Raw genomic sequence first — 19,004 nt, forward strand, 5'->3', positions numbered from 1 at the left:
TTCATACATTAATTCAAGAGGACATGAGTTGATACTTTCAGGATATTCTTCATGAGTTCACATGGTAAATAAAGCTTGTCTAAAAATTTATTTTGTTTTATGACCATCTTACTTGTGAAGATACAGTATTGCATTAATAGCAGGGAGGTGACAGAGAATGGTCTGATGATGAGACGCCCAATCAAACACAGTAAACCATATATACATGTTTTTCCACCAGATTTTCTTTATAAATAACTCATCTCATACTTTCACTTCCTTTTGTATAGTCGTACACAAGATAAGTAGTCTGCAGCCAGACAAACATGATTCACAACACACCCCCATACACAGAGACAAGGGAGGTCAAGTATGTTTTCTAATGACTTCTGCAGATGAGCATGTATTGTAGTTGGAGGATGAAGCTGCCTCTAAGTTCTGATCTAAGGTCAGTTTTGTTTTCCTAATGGGTGCGGTTAGAACAAACTGATCCTAGATCCGTTCTTAATGGTCACTTCATGATTCATTGCTTCAATGTGTTTCCGCTTCATGCCACTGATTGAATTTGAGTGTCTTGAGCATTAAAGTCTCTCAGTGTGTGTGTGTGAATATTTAAATGTTAGGAACGAGACATGCATCCTTCAGCTTTTCTTTTGTGTGTGTGTGTGTGTTCAAATATGACCAAATGGCACAGGTGTAGACTGCCTTATATAAAATTCACAGACTGGACCAATTAAAAGGCAACAGGATAAATTCAATATCGCTCTCTGTTGCTTTTCTCAACAACTTCATCATCAACCAAAAACATAACCAAAAGCACTGTCACCGTCAATTTTTTTTGCCATAATAACTAAAATCAGAACATTTTAAAGACTGTTAAAAGGGCAACAACTGCCCATTGTGAATGCACTAGTGATCTGGTTGGATCAGAATTGACCGTTCCTCCAAGCAGTGGTTCTTTACCCCTTTTGAGACACAAGACTAGCATTGGGTAACTTGATGGGTGATTGTTCACAACATTGTAACAATGTAGTGTGTGTGTGATATATATATATATATATATATATATATATATATATATATATATATATATATATATATATATATATATATATATATATATATATATATATATATATATATATATATATATATATGATTCTACACACTGTTGATTCACCTTCCTTCAAAAAACCATTTGGATAGGCAGATGGAGGTACTTCCTTTTCTCCTCTTAGCATTAATGTAAAACATTATCACCCTTATTGCATACCAAGGACCACAGTTGGTTACTAAAGACCACAAAATAACTAAATGAAATGCATTTCTATAGATCCCAGTAGAAATGTAAGGCATCATTTCAAGCCATGCACCTACCCCACCACACCCTCTCCCAAATATTATTTGTGTTTTGTCACAGTATGAAGGAACCAGGGTTGGGGTCCATTCCATTTCAATTCAGGAAATAAACTGAAATGCCAATTGACTTCCTGAATTAACTGAATTGAAATGGAATGGATCCCAACCCTGAATGTTACATTGAGATCCTCCTCTATCCTCAGAGCAGACTACAACACTGGCACAAAGGAGGATGGAACTGTAAGGCAAAGTTAAAGGGGTTGACTGTGTAGTAGAAGTTACACATGTTATGACAAGTTCTTGTAAGGACACAGCCATTGGAGTGTTCTAGATAGGGAGGAGGTGGCACAAGCTTAACGGGCGTCACAGCTTCTTTTTTTCTTTCTTCTTTTCCGTTGGTAAACATAGTCATGTCTCATTGTAACATAACTTAATTTCCCATCAACCACTAGTCCTCTTGATGGGCCCCTTCTCACAGTTATGTGAGATGCTGCTGCAGTGTATCCAAACAAACAAAAAACAAAAGACAAAAGCACAGCCACAGAGTGTACATAGCAACACAGCCACAGAGTCTTGGCCTGGGTCTGCATTAATCTCCTCTAGTTCATACCTCCCACACAGACAGACTACACTACAGACCGACCCTTCTCAGTTTCTCATATCACATTCACAGTGTGGTGGATGCAGCAGACCACCCTTGCAGACTGCCGTGACCCCATGACCCTCGTATGATCACGTGATAGAGGTCACGACCTCTCGACCCCTAGCAGAGGTCAGAGACGTAGTCGAAGTCGCAGAAGCCGTCCTGGTCCTTGCGGGAGAGCGTGCGGGGCTCGCGCGGCGGTGTCAGGGCGGGAGGCTCAGCGGTGAACTCCTCGTCGAAGTTGCTGACGTCCTCTCGGCCCTTGATGGAGGGAACGAAGGGAGGGGGCAGCTTCCTCTGTAGCAGGGCCTCCCAATCCAGACCCTGGAGGAGAGAGAGAGAGAGAGAGAAAAAGAGGGTTAACAAAAAGCTAAATCATGGTGGAAAAATATGTTCCTGTAAAAAAAAAAATGTGGGATGAAGAGAAATGGAAAAAGATGAATATGGTGTCACGGATTTCTGACTCACCCGGAAGAAAGGCTGTTTCTTTATCTCATCAGCATCTTTCTCACCAGAGCCTAGTCTTCTCTCTGGGTTCCTCCTCAACAGCTGTTCACACACACACACACACATTATAGAAGTCAAATTACCAGCTGTTATACTAAACTTGCTAACGAGAGAATTATAGGGGTTATTGAGAGAGTCTTATCAGAACTGCTGTTCCCAGGTAAACAAAATCATGAATTAAAGAGACAAGAACTACAACATTACCATCATTAAATGGACAAATCTGTGAGGTGCCACTGACCATGGACCTATGGTGTGAGTGTGTGTGGCCACTTACCCTCCTCATGATGGCGATGGCCTCTGTAGAGAGGAATCGTGGGTAGCGGACCTCGTCATTCACGATGCTGTCAAACACCTCCTCCTCATCGTCACCAGGGAAGGGCGACTAGCAGAGAAATACACTCAGACAGTTGAGTGGGAACCCTATTTCTAAATACCTGACCTCACAATAATAGACAGAAAAACCAAACCCAAGGGGATGTGTTGCATCACGGAAAAGATTGTACATTTGTGTTCACTGTATGTATACTGCAACCAAGTGACGTTCATTGAATAGGTCTACTCAAATAAAGAGTGAAGAGATATTTTCTGTCCTTCCATATCTATATTTTGTCCAACTCTTCAATGATATCTCACCTCTCCCACCAGCATCTCATAGACGAGGACTCCGAGGCCCCACCAGTCCACTGCTCTGGTGTAAGAGGTGTCGGTCAGGACCTCAGGGGCCAGGAACTCTGGAGTACCACAGAACGTACTGGTCCTGTCCCCATAGCCCATCCCTATAGAGGGGGAGATGTTATTACACAGTGTTACGCATGCAGGCAGGAAGAGACGCACGCAGGCAGACACACACAAAACTCGCACTCACATAAGTGTTCACACACACACACTAGGTATCCAGACGTACGCGTCATAAAAGTGTAAAGACTCAACAAACTTCTGACCACTCACCTTCTTTACAGAGTCCAAAGTCGGCAATCTTTACATATCCGTCTGTATCCAGCAGTAAGTTGTCTAGTTTAAGGTCTCTGGAGGAGGGAGGAGACGTTACAGACCGGTCAGGGATTGGATGGAACGCTAAGAGAGTAGATGTGTGTTGAGTGTGTCGTTGACTCACCGGTACACAATCTTGTGGTCATGGAGAAACTGCAGCCCCAGAACCACACAGGCTGAATAGAACCTGTAGACAGAGACAGAAACATGTAAGACACCACTTCAAAAAACAAAATGGAGTACACACACACACACACACTCTGGCACTACGTACACAGCCCGTGGTTCAGTGAAGACATCAGCGTGGATGTGCATCATGAGGTCACCGCCAGCCGTGTACTCCATGACGAAGCACACGTGTTCCGGGGTCTGGAAACACGCAAACAGGTTGACCAGGAAGGGGTGGTGGGAGACGTTCACCGTCTCAAAGATACGCTTCTCACACATCAGACTGGAGGCAGGGGGAGGAGGAAAACAACAACGGAGGTGGTGAACATGAGATCTGTGCTTTCAGAGATCAATTTCAAGCCTTGTGTGATGACAAATTGTTGCAGTCATGTAAAAACAAGTCACGTTTGTAAATGCATAAATGAAAGGTCCACACACACACACACACAGAGAAACACGTACCTCTCCACCTCGTCCCGTGCAACAATGTCTCCTTTCTTCAGGGCCTTGATGGCGTATATACTTCCTGTCTTCTTATACTCTGACAGCAGCACCTAAGAGAGAGGACAAGTAAAACAGAAAGGGTTCAAGGGTCACATTTCAGACTAAATCAAAGTGTTTATTTGAACTTTAAGGCCAGAGGGAGGTTAGAAACGCGTACCTTTCCAAAGTGTCCCCGCCCCAGCACAGCGATCAGCCTGAAGTCCTGGAGGCACAGGGGTTTCTTATGTTTACTGTAGAGAGACACACACATTACCACAATAAATTATATCTACACAGTAAACACAGTGACTGGCCCAGCATGGCCAGAGGTCTGTACTGCATTCAACAGTTCATATGTTAACGGAGGTGCCTGGAAGGCACATGGTCACTTGTAGCTGCCAATATAACATTGTTGTGTGTGTGAAACCATTGTGTGTGTGTGTGTGTAGGTGTATGTAAATGACTATTAGTGTGTCTGCATAGTGGCCGCATCCGTGGGAACGAGTGTGGGTGCACACCTGCTCAGAGGGGGGGTTTGGGCAGGGCGATCAGGGGTGAGGTCTGGGGGAGAGAAGGGCTCAATCACTGGCAACCGCTCCTGAGAAAAAGAGAGCAGAGGGAGAAGAAGGGGATAGATAGAGAGATGGAGGGAAGAAGCAAAGCCAGGAGTGAGAGAGATAAAGTGTGTGAGGTTCCTCTCACGTTGTATTTTGCTATTCTTTTATTGGGTTTGGTGTCTTCCTGTCCCTCTCTCACCGGGGTGTTATTATCAGAGTCTCTCCTGTAATCATGTCTGACTGGAGACTCACTGTCCAGACTTAGTTTCTCCACTGAGATCTCCCTGAAAACATGTGCAAACACACACACACACACACACGCGCGTATACGCAAACACACACATACATACAGACACAAAAGGGTCGTTAGCTACAGGGTTCAGAGTGCACAGCATGCTACGTGGAGTTCATTCAACAAGTAGAGGGATGAATTTGAGGAGTAGATACTTGGGTACAAGTTGCTTATGTGGGCCACACACCAAGTCGTGTGTCTGTGTGTGTATTACCCAGAGTTGAGGTTGTGTGCATTGGGGCTGTAGGTTCCGGTGTTGTTGACGGTGGGGATAGCGTTCCTCAGCAGTCGGACCCAGGTCCCAATGTCAACGTTCATCTGACGAGCTCTCAGGAAAGCCTTGCCTGCAAACACACACCGGAACAGTTCAAACACACACCGGAACAGTTCAAACACACACCGGAACAGATCAAACACACACCGGAACAGATCAAACACACACCGGAACAGATCAAACACACACCGGAACAGATCAAACAAACACACACCGGAACAAATCAAACAAACACACACCGGAACAGTTCAAACACACACCGGAACAGTTCAAACACACACCGGAACAGATCAAACACACACCGGGAACAGATCAAACACACACCGGGAACAGTTCAAACACACACCGGAACAGATCAAACACACACCGGAACAGATCAAACACACACCGGGAACAGTTCAAACACACACCGGGAACAGATCAAACACACACCGGGAACAGATCAAACACACACCGGGAACAGATCAAACACACACCGGGAACAGATCAAACACACACCGGGAACAGATCAAACACACACCGGGAACAGATCAAACACACACCGGGAACAGATCAAACACACACCGGGAACAGTTCAAACACACACCGGAACAGATCAAACACACACCGGAACAGATCAAACACACACCGGAACAGTTCAATCACACACAATAAATCCATCTCTACACAACAGCAAACACACCCATTTTTTAAAAGACACCATGCTGTTAAATCTGTTATGACCACAAGGGGATGCTATGGTGAGGTCAATCCTTCCATTGTCATCATAATAAAAAATGCCATAGAAATACAATCTCATCCTAGTTCTGTGGGAAAAACTGAAGTAAGATATCCACTGTACCAGTAGGTTCTGGATTTCCCCCTGCCCTCTCTCACCGTGCTGTCTGGAGAAGACCTTCTTCTGTCTCTGAAGGCGTGTGACTCTCTCAAACACCGGGTTAAAGAATATCACCTGAACAACAAAATCACACACATCACACCTGCACTCTATATAATGGATCTATCAACTCAATTACCAAACACGGTTTTGATACTTCTTTAATGACATCAGGTTCACAGCGTGTGTGTGTGTCTGTGTGTGTTGAAACCTACCTCAGCCAGAAGCAGTCCCTGAGGCTCCAGGTCCAGCTGAACTCTGTGTTTCTGGTTGTCCAGGAAGTCCTCCAGCTTCAGGTACTTGAGAGCGCACAGCGAGCGGTAGTCCTTCCAGTACACTGCTATCTCCATCTCCCTGGACTGGAACACACACACGTAACAGGTTCCAACTAAGATACACACAGACACATGATACATCTTCAGAGAGCTGACTCCGAAGTGTAGGAGCAAGAGTGTGTGAAGAGGTTTATTTTGTGTGTATGAGTGAGTACATGCATGTGAGAGACAGAGAGGACATTTGTACTTGTCTAAGCATTGTCTCTGTGTGTTTCTGTGTGTGTGTGTGTGTGTGTGTGTGTGTGTGTGTGTGTGTGTAACCTCTCACCCTCTCTAGCTCCACAGTGAAGGTCTGGTCCCAGGCCTGCTCCCCTACACTCTTCCAGGCTGTCTGACCCACCACTGAGTTATCCATCTTCAGCACCGCACTCACCTCCGCTACACACACACACACACATTACACAAATACACCTGTACATAAACATCCATTTAACAGCACAATCCATATGGGAAATTCCATGGTAACGATATGGTTCATTTGACACACACACTCTACCCGAGCCACTCACAGGAGAGTTCGTCAGTCTTGCTGGGAGTCTTGCCGCTGACGCTCCCGCTACGTCCGTACAGGTTGCTCTTGCTGCTGCGGTTCATGAAGGAGCGTCCCTCCCCGGGGCTGTAGCAGGGCAGCATGACCGCCGTGCCCTTACTGCGCCCCGGGACCACCTCCAACACCCCCACACAGCCCAGCAGCTGCACCTGGAGAGTACCTGAAGACAAGGGGGCGGGGTCAGAGAAAGACAGTAAGCACATGGGTCATGTTCCCGAGACGCCACCATCTAACCTAAAGCAAAAGCTTAATCACTTGATGTAAAGATGCTCCTATCAAAGTTCATTTGAAATAATCTAGATCTTGTGCCCTCTTTGGCATTGTGAAGCTAACCGCTACGAAACCACTATCAATAGTTCACAATCAAGAACAATCCATAAGCCAGTGAAACAGAACGAGTGTGAATGTATGTAAAATGTATGCACGCATGACTAAGTCACTTTGGATAAAAGCGTCTGCTAAATGGTATATTATATTAGTAGATTATTGAATCCTATTGACACATTTAGACCAGTGTCTCTCACCAGTGAGCGGGGAGGGCTTGCTGAGGGTGCTGTACTGGTTGTGAAGGTAGGGGGCACTGTGGCGGGAGCTGAAGGCCGGGGAGGAGGCCAGGACTAGTTCCTCCTTGATGAGGCAGGCCTTGGGGTGGTCCTCCGGCAGGTCGGCCAGACGCTGGTCCAGAGAGTCCCTCAGGAGGTCCAACCGCTGGGACGCCTCGCTCAGACGACACTGGGCCTGGAGGAGATGAGGGGGGGGGGGGGGGGGGGGGGGGTTTAAATTAACTTCAAAAGAAGGTTTATTTTCGGATTCTGTTTGGACACATTTTCATCTGTTTGTACCCAATGAACACAACCCTGGAGAGTGGGGTTGTAAGTGTGTGTTCGGACGTGAAGGTAATTATGTACAGTATGTATGGACTCATATGCATCCATGTAGAGTGAGTTTGCACGCAATGAGTTCTGTTTTGTGTGTTCATGTTCTGTGTGTCTACACATGTATGTGGTGTGTGTTCATGTTCTGTGTGTCTGCATATGTATGTGGTGTGTACCTCTGACAGGGCCTTCTTATCCTGGACCTTGCTGGCCCCCAGTAGCCGGAGGACATTCTTAGCTCCATCTGCCACAGCGTGTTCTACTCTGTAGTGATGCCTGAGCTCCTCAATACGCAGCTCCACACCACACATGTCCTGGTTACCTGGGGGGGGGGAGGAAAGAAAGAAAGAAGGAGAGAAAGAGAGAAAGAAAGAAAGAGAGAAAGAGAGAAAGAAAGAGAGAGAGAGTTTTACATTTCCTGATATATTCTGATATACACCAAGGTATAAAAAAAAAATTAAAAACGGAATGTTTTATTTATCAGGAAAACTCTAGCCCTGAGAGAAAGGGGGTCAGTGTAGTTTAGGTACTGTACTTCATGCTTTCTGTCACAACCACTAATCTGACCTGACTTGACAGGTGAACGGACTAGACTGGAGCGGTCCTTCTACCATTCTGCTTTCACCCGTCACTGGTGATGTGTTAAAAGAGACAGGGAAAATATGGCTCCTCTCCAGGAGTACTGGGACATAACCTCAAGATGACACATCCTTTTTATTCAGACTGCGGAATAGCAGAGGGGTAGAGACATTTAATCAATATGTGTTTTTTAATAATGCCGATGATAAAACCGAGGGAGGAGGGAGAGAGAGAGAGAGAAAGAGACAGACAGAGAAGGAGAATGGGGGGACGGAGTGAAGGAGAGTGAGAGGGCAGAGAGGGAAAGAAGAGAGAAACAAAGAGAGAGAGGGAGAGAGTGAAGGAGAGAGTGAGAGGTGGGTGGGGAGTAAGAGAGAATGGGAAGGAAGAGAGTCAAGTAGAGAGGGGCAAACAGGAGAGAAGTGGGTATGTGGTTGAATATGAGAGAGAGAGAGAGCGACAGATGAGAAAGGTGGCTGGGTATGTGGTTGAATTCCTTTATCTCCTAATAAGGTCTTCGGCTGGGTGCCAGAGACCCTTCTGACTGACCGTAAAGGGTGTGTGTGTGTGTGCATTTTAACAACGATCCCTCGTCATGCAAAGATAGCCTGCAGAGTGCTGTCCTACTATCCAGGTCTGTACCCAAACAATTTGAACTTCTACTTTTAAAAATCCACCTCTCTAAAAACAAGTCTCTCACCGTTGCCGCCTGCTATAGACCACCCTCTGCCCCCAGCTGTGCTCTGGACACCATATGTGAACTGATTGCCCCCCATCTATCTTCAGAGCTCGTGCTGCTAGGCGACCTAAACTGGAACATGCTTAACACCCCAGCCATCCTACAATCTAAACTTGATGCACTCAATCTCACACAAATTATCAATGAACCTACCAGGTACCTCCCCAAAGCCTTAAACACAGGCACCCTCATAGATATCCTAACCAACTTGCCCTCTAAATACACCTCTGCTGTCTTCAACCAAGATCTCAGCGATCACTGCCTCATTGCTTGGGTCAGCGATCAAACGACCTCCACTCATCACTGTCAAACGCTCCCTGAAACACTTCAGCGAGCAGGCCTTTCTAATCGACCTGGCCGGGGTATCCTGGAAGGATATTGATCTCATCCTGTTAGTAGAGGCCGCCTGGTTATTTTTTTTAACCATCTTAAATAAGCATGCCCCATTCAAGAAATTTAGAACCAGGAACAGATATAGCCCTTGGTTCTCCCCAGACCTGACTGCCACTAACCAACACAAAAACATCCTATGGCGTTCTGCATTAGCATCGAACAGCCCCCGTGATATGTAGCTGTTCAGGGAAGCTAGAAACCATTATACACAGGCAGTTAGAAAAGCCAAGGCTAGCTTTTTCAAGCAGAAATTTGCTTCCTGCAACACTAACTCAAAAACGTTCTGGGACACTGTAAAGTCCATGGAGAATAAGAACACATCCGCCCAGCTGCCCACTGCACTGAAGATAGGAAACACTGTCACCACCTCTTCAAAGGGGGGGGACACTCTTGACCCAAACTGCTACATACCTACATCTATCCTACCCTGCCTTTCTAAGGTCTTCGAAAGCCAAGTCAACAAACAGATTACCGACCATTTCGAATCTCACCATACCTTCTCTGCTATGCAATCTGGTTTCAGAGCTGGTCATGGGTGCACCTCAGCCACGCTCAAGGTCCTAAACGATATCTTAACCGTAAACTCTCCTTCCAGACCCACATCAAACATCTCCAATCCAAAGTTACATCTAGAATTGGCTTCCTATTTCGCAACAAAGCATCCTTCACTCATGATGCCAAACATACCTTTGTAAAACTGACCATCCTTCCAATCCTCGACTTCGGCGATGTCATTTACAAAATAGTCTCCAATACCCTACTCAACAAATTGGATGCAGTCTATCACAGTGCAATCCGTTTTGTCACCAAAGCCCCATATACTACCCACCATTGCGACCTGTACGCTCTCGTTGGCTGGCCCTCGCTTCATACTCGTCGCCAAACCCACTGGCTCCATGTCATCTACAAGACCCTGCTAGGTAAAGTCCCCCCTTATCTTAGCTTGCTGGTCACCATAGCATCACCCACCTGTAGCATGCGCTCCAGCAGATATATCTCTCTGGTCACCCCCAAAACCAATTATTTCTTTGGCCGCCTCTCCTTCCAGTTATCTGCTGCCAATGACTGGAACGAACTACAAAAATCTCTGAAACTGGAAACACTTATCTCCCTCACTAGCTTTAAGCACCAACTGTCAGAGCAGCTCACAGATTACTGCACCTGTACATAGCCCACCTATAATTTAGCCCAAACAACGACCTCTTTCCCTACTGTATTTATTTTGCTCCTTCGCACCACATTATTTTTATTTCTACTTTGCACATTCTTCCCCTGCAAATCTACCATTCCAGTGTTTTACTTGCTATATTGTATTTACTTTGCCACCATGGCCTTCTTTTTTTGCCTTTACCTCCCTTATCTCACCTTATTTGCTCACATCGTATATAGACTTGTTTATACTGTATTATTGACTGTATGTTTGTTTTACTCCATGTGTAACTCTGTGTCGTTGTATGTGTCGAACTGCTTTGCTTTATCTTGGCCAGGTCGCAATTGTAAATGAGAAGTTGTTCCCAACTTGCCTACCTGGTTAAATAAAGGTGAAATAAAAAAAATAAAAATACATGTCTACATTTGAACGTTAAAGAAGTTGCTTCTAACCAGTGACGAGGAAAACACCTGTTAGACATATTCCATAGGGAATACACTATCCTCACTAGCCAGAGTTCTGTTGGGTACAGATGAGTACACCAGTTAACGCCTGCCCATAGGAATACATTATTACATTACATTATCCTTAAAATCCCTCCAAATAACTTTCAGTTCCCCTCTCCTCCTTACTGCTTTCCTTCCATCTACCTCTCCTGACCTCCATCAATCCCTCTCTTCTCCAGATGACCCCATTATCTGTTTCCTGAGGATGGAGGGCCCATAAAGGCCCATTCATGTGCCCTGCTGCCACTGAGATCCATCCATCGCCTGCTAACTCAATGCACGATGAGTGCTAGTGTGTGTGTGTGTGTGTGTGTAACATGTACGTTGAAAGTCAGTGTTTGTGTGCAAAAGCGTTTGTATGCGTGTTCTCTCCAGGTTCTGCTGACACACACGGGATGTCAATGAGTCTCGCTGCCTTCCTTACTCCAGGAGAGAACCATCCAGACAGTCTCTGAGGCCGTAGAGTATTGATCTGTTTACTGTTAGCCTCGTCTCAGTCTGGACAGATACGCGGCTAGTTGGCTACGCAGGGGGAAGCAGATTAACATTCTGTACATGAGGAGAGGTCAGAGCTGGGCAGTATTTATGGCCTTTTGACTGAAATGCCATTTGACGGATTGAGGTAAAGTGAAATGTGCTGGCAACCTTCCAGCCTCACAGACAAAACCTGTACCTCCGAGACATTTGTTATCTCCACAGTCAAAAATAGATAGATACATTTTGCAGGCAGACAGTTGGACACAGAGAGAGAGGGCCGCCCAGACAAATGGGCACAAAGAGAGAGGGCCGCCCAGACAGATGGGCACACAGAGAGAGGGCCGCCCAGACAGATGGGCACACAGAGAGAGGGCCCCCCCAGACAGATGGGCACACAGAGGGCCCCCCAGACAGATGGGCAAACAGAGGGCCCCCCAGACAGATGGGCAAACAGAGGGCCCCCCAGACAGATGGGCACACAGAGGGCCCCCCAGACAGATGGGCACACAGAGGGCCCCCCAGACAGATGGGCACACAGAGGGCCCCCCAGACAGTTGGGCACAGAGAGAGAGAGGGCCGCCCAGACAGTTGGGCACAGAGAGAGAGGGCCGCCCAGACAGTTGTGCACAGAGAGAGAGGGCCGCCCAGACAGTTGGGCACAGAGAGAGAGGGCCGCCCAGACAGTTGGGCACAGAGAAAGAGGGCCGCCCAGACAGTTGGGCACAGAGAAAGAGGGCCGCCCAGACAGACGGGCACACAGAGAGAGGGCCGCCAGACAGGTATACACTGTCCTACCCTGAAGGTCTTCGGTGTGCTCAGTGGCCTGCACGTTCTTGCGGATCTGCATGCGGATGATGTCGATCTTGGTCTTGCTGTCCTGCAGCATCTGCTGTGCCGTCTGTAGCATCTTCTTGTCCTGATTGGAGGAGGAGGAGAAAGACACAGGAAGTCAAGACCCGGGTCACATGACAGGAAGTAGAAGATGTGATGAATCATCTAAAGTCTAAATTGCTTTCTTTTCTTTCCTTTTCTGCATCTGCACTGATGTGATATACGTATGCAGGTGAAAGCAAAATTCTGGTATGAATCCACCATGTTGCTTTTCCCAGTTTCTGTGTAATCAGATCACTGTAGATTAAGGAGCAGCATGCATTTAAGCGGGGAGGACATAGGAACAAGGACAATCAGAGACCTGAAGTGACAGGACACAAGGACAATCAGCAGATGGGGAGGGAGGAAAGAGGTGCGGTAAGTACAGAGGGAATGAATCAGCAGATGGTTGGTTAGAGAGGACAGTACCTTGGTGGATCCGTTGGCATAGATTGGAATCATGTTCTCGGCTCCCTGTTTGACCTTGAGCTCGATGTTGAGCTGTCTCTCCAGGGCGGCAATGCGGTCCTGGCTTGCTGACGAGCGGCTCTCTGCCCCCGGGGACTGGGGTGGGTCATCTGGGGGTCAAAGGTCAGATACATGTTGTCACTGCAATACCAACACAACACCTTGAGGTAAATCTACCATGGCAACCAACATCTCCATAGCCTGGCTATGACTATGCATGGGTGACCCATAAAACAAATGGAATCGTCTAAAAACATACCCTTGTTGTCGTCTCCTCCCTTGACCATGATGTGAGCGTCCAGCTCCTGTAACTGAGCATGCAGGTCTTCCAGCTTACGGTTGGAGCTGCGCAGTTGGGAATCCACCTAATAAATAACACACAACAACCGATGACATTCATATAGCACCTTCCCAATGCTGATAGCACTTTACTTCAATGCTTGTCAGTGAATGCATAATGTATCGTGTCACTATGTTAACTTATATGCAATTCCCTACACTTTATTTGAGGAGACCCAATAAACACAATAAAACGAAACAAAAACTATTATATTACATTGTAAGAGGGGGGGACTTATACTAAGAGTGTAAGGGGAGGAAACCTATCCTACCTGGGAGGCATTCCTCTTATCGGTGGTGGCCCTGCGGAGGTTGTCAGCTCCCTCCTTGATCTTCAGCTCCTTCCTGATCTCCCTGCGGATCTTCTCCCGCTGCTCATCAAGACGCTGCTGCACCGTGGTGTCTGAGAAGTCCGAGCTCTGGTCCAGACCCAGCTGCTCTAAGACGGACAGCCCACCTGGGTCACTCTGGATAGGGGGAAGAGGGAGCGGAAGGATGAGGGGTGAAAAAGGGGAAGGAGAGAGAGGAAAGGGGGTAACAGAAGACAGAAAGAGTGAGAGGAAGGAAATGGGAAAGAGAGGATAGAAAAAATGTTAGCATGTGTTTGTAGAAAACTCAAACGCAGGCCAGATACATATTTCAGGAGGATGATAGCTAGCTACAATGTTCAAGACTTCACATCTCTCCAGTCCACAGTCCCCCCTGAAATTGCCAATGTTCTGAGCTCTAAATCTGAGCTTGACTGTACAGTCAGAGACACAGTGGTTACCACAAGCTGCAATTCCCTCAGGGAGAAAGTCAGCCAGCAAACCAGCCAAACAATCAGGGGGAGACAGGGTGAATCACTGCTAGAGAAATCACAGCCCTGTCCCCCCCAAAACCGTAAATAATACATCACCTCCTGGCTGTCGTCGTCCTCAAACAGCCCATCGCCATACCAACACATAGTCCCTTTCACCTTCAAATTACAACCGCCAGACCACAGCGACAGAGAACCTCTGACGACACCGCTTGCTAAAACCACACCAAGGCCCATTGAGTTGGAGTAGAGAAACAGAAAGGAAAAGATAGTCGGGGTTGTAGAGGAGTAACGTTAGGGGGGGACAGGATATCCGTCCCACACCAGCTCAGGCCCTCCCTGTTTCCTGCCTGTGTAGCTCTGCTATCAGGGAGAGAGAGAGAGAGAGGGCCCCGTTCCAAACATACTAAAATGCATCCTTCCGTCCTGTCTTCTTTGAAGTAAATGACTAACCATGTTTCCATCCACTGTTTTTATGTGAGTAAAGTCAAGGCGTATATAAAATTTAAAAAATGAAAACCCGACAGCTGTGATGGAAACAGGAAGTGTCGGTACAATTTTATAAATGCCGACAGATCATTTGTCCGTTAGACATGGTGGGACCTTTTTGTGTCTAAAATGTATTATGAGAGAAATGGCGGTGGAAACGCCGTTATGTGCAAATATGGATACAATAACCATCATTTGGAAGTAAACTTGGGAGTCACGCGATGACATATTGTGTGGTCCTCGCACTACGACCCTAGTATCCCTGCAGTTTAAATTAGGCTAGATGAAATATGTTATGAACTTCACAGGGTGGTGAAAGCGAAAGGTATGACCTTGATGCTCCATTCCAATAAATGTTGAGGGTCTAATTCTGGTGACATGATCGTCGATGCTTGACTGCCGTTTTGACAAATAAAAACATTCTTGAGCTTATCTATTAATCTCATTGTGTAGCCTACCCGTACTGTATCTGCGAGCTGTTGACTATAGCGCACATACCAAGACCAGAGTGGGCACGTTCGCTATTTAACCAACAGCAAAACTATCGGTAGAGTTGAAAATGCAATGCAAACACATTGACTGCACGGCCAGGCACGACTCCAACGCCATCATCAAGTTTGCCGATGACACAACCGTGGTAGGCCTGATCACCGACAACGACGAGAAAGCCTATAGGGAAGTGGTCAGAGAACTGGCCGGGTGGTGCCAGGACAACAACCTCTCCCTCAACGTGATCAAGACCAAGGAGATTGATTGTGGACTACAGGAAAAGGAGGACCGAGCATGCCCCCATTCTCATCGACAGGGCTATGATGGAGCAGGTTGAGAGCTTCAACTTTCTTGGTGTCCACATCACCAGCAAACTAACATGGTCCAAGCACACCAAGACAGTCATGAAGAGGACACAACAAAACCTCTTCCCTCTCAGGAGACTGAAAAAATTTGGCATGGGTCCTCAGATCCTCAAAAGGTTCTACAGCTGCACCATCGAGAGCATCCTGACTTGTTGCATCACTGCCTGGTACGGCAACTGCTCGGCCTCCAACCGCAAAGCACGACAGAGGGTAGTGGTATGGCCCAGTACATCACCGGGGAGAAGATTCCTACCATCCAGGACCTCTATACCAGGCGGTGTCAGAGGAAGGCCCAACAAATTGTCAAAGACTTCAGCCACCCTAGTCATAGACTGTTCTCTCTGCTACCGCACGGCAAGCGGTACCGGAGTGCCAAGTCTCGGTCCAAGAGGCTTCTAAACATCATCCCCAAGCCATAAGACTACTGAACATCTAATCAAATGGCTACCCAGACTACTTGCATTTCCCCCCCGCTCCCCCCTTATTTTACGCTGCTGCTGTCTGTTAATTATCTATGCATAAGTCACTTTAATAACCCTACCTACATGTTCATATTACCTCAATTACCTCGACTAACCGGTGCCTCCGCACGTTGACTCTGTACAGGTACCCCCTGTATATGGCCTCACTATTGTTATTTTACTGCTGCTCTTTAATTATTTAAAACTCAAGCAAAAAAGTCAATTGTGTGTGCACTACGTCATCACGCACTGATTTTTATCTGCAATTTGTCACTTTGCTGGAAACACACCTGGTGAGAAAATTGTCATATTTTCTTTTTGCAGATTTTAGAATATTCTCATGAAAAACTTTTGCCAATTGGATGGAAACCTAGCAACTAATAGACATGGCTGAGAGTGGGAAAGTTGTGAACCCTTGGCTTTCACCAATCAAAATGTGTTACATCTGTGATTAGTGATTACCTTATCGAAGGATGGAAGGACACACTTCAAAACTACTGGAACGGGGCCATTCAAATAAGTATGGGAGGATGTGCCTTTTTGACCTTTGACTTCCTCTGAGTTCATAATGTGCACCGGACTGAGTGCCGTGGCCACTAAAAGCTAACCGCTACTCTTTAACAAGAGGGAGGAGAAGCAGAGCAGAGCAGAGGGCAAGAGAGCATCCTTGCCCCGGCTGTCAGCTCACATTACAGGAAAGAAGGAGGAAGGGAGGCTAATGGTTAGCAAGCGCCTCATCCAGATCATATGACAGGAAAAGGTCAACGGTTAGCTAGCGCCTCAGCCTCTTCCTATCATATCAGTTGGATAACGGCTAGCTAGCGACAACATACATCTTATATGATAGGAGCGGCTAACTTAAAGTTAGCCCTTAGCACTCTCAGCCTGTGGTTCCTAGTGAACTCACTCTAGAACCCTGGGGCTAATGGCTAGCTAGCGCCAACATCCATCTGATATGATAGGAGAGGCTAATGCTAGCAGTTAGTGTGGCTCTAGGATCCAGGGGAGGTGCTCCGGGCCCAGACTGAGTGGGTGGGAGGTTTGCAAGGTCTTCGGGCCGACGCGACCTGAATTAAAGATGACAAAGTTTGCTGCTGTGTCTGTAAAGCATGGAGGAGGAGAGCGAGGCGAGAAAACCTCTCGCTCTGCAGACTGGCTGGTGCACCCACTGCACTGCACTGTTAGCCTGGTTAGGGAAACACTATACTGTAGTGTAGAAGGCAGTGGGTGTTGAGTTGACTGGTTTCAGCATGACTGTGCTGCTTTGTTGTGTTCTACCTCTGCCACATCATAGGCCTAGAACCTGAACTGAACCCATGTCTGTTTCAGGAACTTGGTGTCGTCGTGAGTGCTGGCAAGGCAATGTTGTTGAACGCAGAAAGAGTCTGGTACACAGGATGTCTGAACTGAAGCTGTGTTGCCAGTCTGTTTCTGCTTTAGCTTGTTGTTGTCTAACCACATCAGTGTGGCGACTGGCAAGGCAATGATGTAACCAGTGTTGTTGAATGTAGAAAGAATCTGGTACCCAGGTTAGCTGAGCTGGCCCTTAGCACAGGAAGGCCAAGGTTGATTATTTGGTAAATATTTTCTAAACTCTTCTTGAACTGCACTGTTGGTTAAAACCAGTTAGAGCTCTAGGGGCGCTATTTCATTTTTGGATAAAAAACGTTCCCGTTTTAAGCGCGATATTTTGTCACGAAAAGATGCTCGACTATGCATATTCTTGACAGTTTTGGAAAGAAAACACTCTGAAGTTTCAGAATCTGCAAAGATTTTGTCTGTAAGTGCCCCAGAACTCATTCTACAGGCGAAACCAAGATGATGCATCACCCAGGAATTAGCAGAATTTCTGAAGCTCTGTTTTCCATTCTCTCCTTATATGGCTGTGATTGCGCAACGAATGAGCCTACACTTTCTGTCGTTCGCCCAAGGTCTTAACAGCATTGTGACGTATTTGTAGGCATATCATTGGAAGATTGACCATAAGAGACTACATTTTCCAAGTGTCCGCCTGGTGTCCTGCGTCGAATTCGGTGCGCAATTGCCAGCTGCTTCCACTTTACCATTTGATTCAGGGGAGAAAGCATGTGTCCAAGAACGATGTATCAATGAAGAGATATGTGAAAAACACCTTGATGATTGATTCTAAACAACGTTTGCCATGTTTTCAGTCGATATTATGGAGTTAATTTGGAAAAAAGTTTGCGTTTTGAGGACTGAATTTATGGATTTTTTTTGGTAGCCAAATGTGATGTATAAAACGGAGCTATTTCTAATACACAAGGAATCTTTTTGGAAAAACTGAGCATCTGCTATCTAACTGAGAGTATCCTCATTGAAAACATCAGAAGTTCTTCAAAGGTAAATGATTTTATTTGAAGGCTTTTATGTTTTTGTTAATGTTGCGTGCTGGATGCTAACGCTAATGCTAACGCGAAATGCTAACGCGAAATGCTAACTCTAGCTAGCTACTTTTACACAAATTATTGTTTTCCTATGGTTGAGAAGCATATTTTGAAAATCTGAGATGACAGTGTTGTTTACAAAAGGCTAAGCTTGAGAGATGGCATATTTATTTCATTTCATTTGCGATTTTCATAAATAGTTAACGTTGTGTTATGCTAATGAGCTTGCTGATAGATTTACACAATCCTGGATACAGGGGTTTTTTCATAGCTAAACGTGACGCAGAAAACGGAGCGATTTGTCCTAAACAAATAATCTTTCAGGAAAAACTGAACATTTGCTATCTGAGAGTCTCCTCATTGAAAACATCTGAAGTTCTTCAAAGGTAAATGATTTTTTTGAATGCTTTTCTGTTTTTTTGTGTAAATGTTGCCAGCTGAATGCTAATGCTAAATGCTACGTTAGCCATCAATACTGTTACACAAATGCTTGTTTTGCAATGGTTGAGAAGCATATTTTGAAAATCTGAGATGACAGTGTTGTTAACAAAAGGCTAAGCTTGAGAGCTAGCATATTTATTTC

General features: G+C 46.0%; 1 protein-coding gene across 3 annotated transcripts in view; it reads right to left on the reverse strand.

The window, feature by feature from the left end:
- Nucleotides 1–1,116: 1,116 nt before the first annotated feature.
- LOC110495121 (serine/threonine-protein kinase N1) overlaps nucleotides 1,117–19,004 on the reverse strand; it is a 58,268-nt gene continuing 40,380 nt past the window's right edge. For 2 of the 3 annotated variants that reach the window (XM_036949552.1, XM_036949553.1), the window contains exons 2-23: nucleotides 13,686–13,880; nucleotides 13,334–13,439; nucleotides 13,036–13,184; nucleotides 12,532–12,652; nucleotides 8,069–8,214; nucleotides 7,542–7,755; nucleotides 6,977–7,177; nucleotides 6,736–6,845; nucleotides 6,348–6,491; nucleotides 6,132–6,207; nucleotides 5,196–5,325; nucleotides 4,889–4,973; nucleotides 4,651–4,730; nucleotides 4,311–4,383; nucleotides 4,112–4,203; nucleotides 3,756–3,932; nucleotides 3,606–3,668; nucleotides 3,440–3,516; nucleotides 3,125–3,267; nucleotides 2,766–2,873; nucleotides 2,450–2,530; nucleotides 1,117–2,305 (exon numbers count right to left, since the gene is read on the reverse strand). In XM_036949552.1, coding sequence (XP_036805447.1) covers nucleotides 2,102–2,305; nucleotides 2,450–2,530; nucleotides 2,766–2,873; nucleotides 3,125–3,267; nucleotides 3,440–3,516; nucleotides 3,606–3,668; nucleotides 3,756–3,932; nucleotides 4,112–4,203; nucleotides 4,311–4,383; nucleotides 4,651–4,730; nucleotides 4,889–4,973; nucleotides 5,196–5,325; nucleotides 6,132–6,207; nucleotides 6,348–6,491; nucleotides 6,736–6,845; nucleotides 6,977–7,177; nucleotides 7,542–7,755; nucleotides 8,069–8,214; nucleotides 12,532–12,652; nucleotides 13,036–13,184; nucleotides 13,334–13,439; nucleotides 13,686–13,880 — 2,775 coding nt within the window. In that variant the 3' untranslated portion in view covers nucleotides 1,117–2,101. Of the gene's footprint in view, nucleotides 2,306–2,449; nucleotides 2,531–2,765; nucleotides 2,874–3,124; nucleotides 3,268–3,439; nucleotides 3,517–3,605; nucleotides 3,669–3,755; nucleotides 3,933–4,111; nucleotides 4,204–4,310; nucleotides 4,384–4,650; nucleotides 4,731–4,888; nucleotides 4,974–5,195; nucleotides 5,326–6,131; nucleotides 6,208–6,347; nucleotides 6,492–6,735; nucleotides 6,846–6,976; nucleotides 7,178–7,541; nucleotides 7,756–8,068; nucleotides 8,215–12,531; nucleotides 12,653–13,035; nucleotides 13,185–13,333; nucleotides 13,440–13,685; nucleotides 13,881–14,311; nucleotides 14,434–19,004 lie in introns of those variants that run through there. The other variant, XM_036949551.1, reaches the window with a different exon arrangement.

Source organism: Oncorhynchus mykiss, chromosome 17 (assembly GCF_013265735.2).
Source record: "Oncorhynchus mykiss isolate Arlee chromosome 17, USDA_OmykA_1.1, whole genome shotgun sequence".
NCBI classification, from domain to species: domain Eukaryota; kingdom Metazoa; phylum Chordata; class Actinopteri; order Salmoniformes; family Salmonidae; genus Oncorhynchus; species Oncorhynchus mykiss.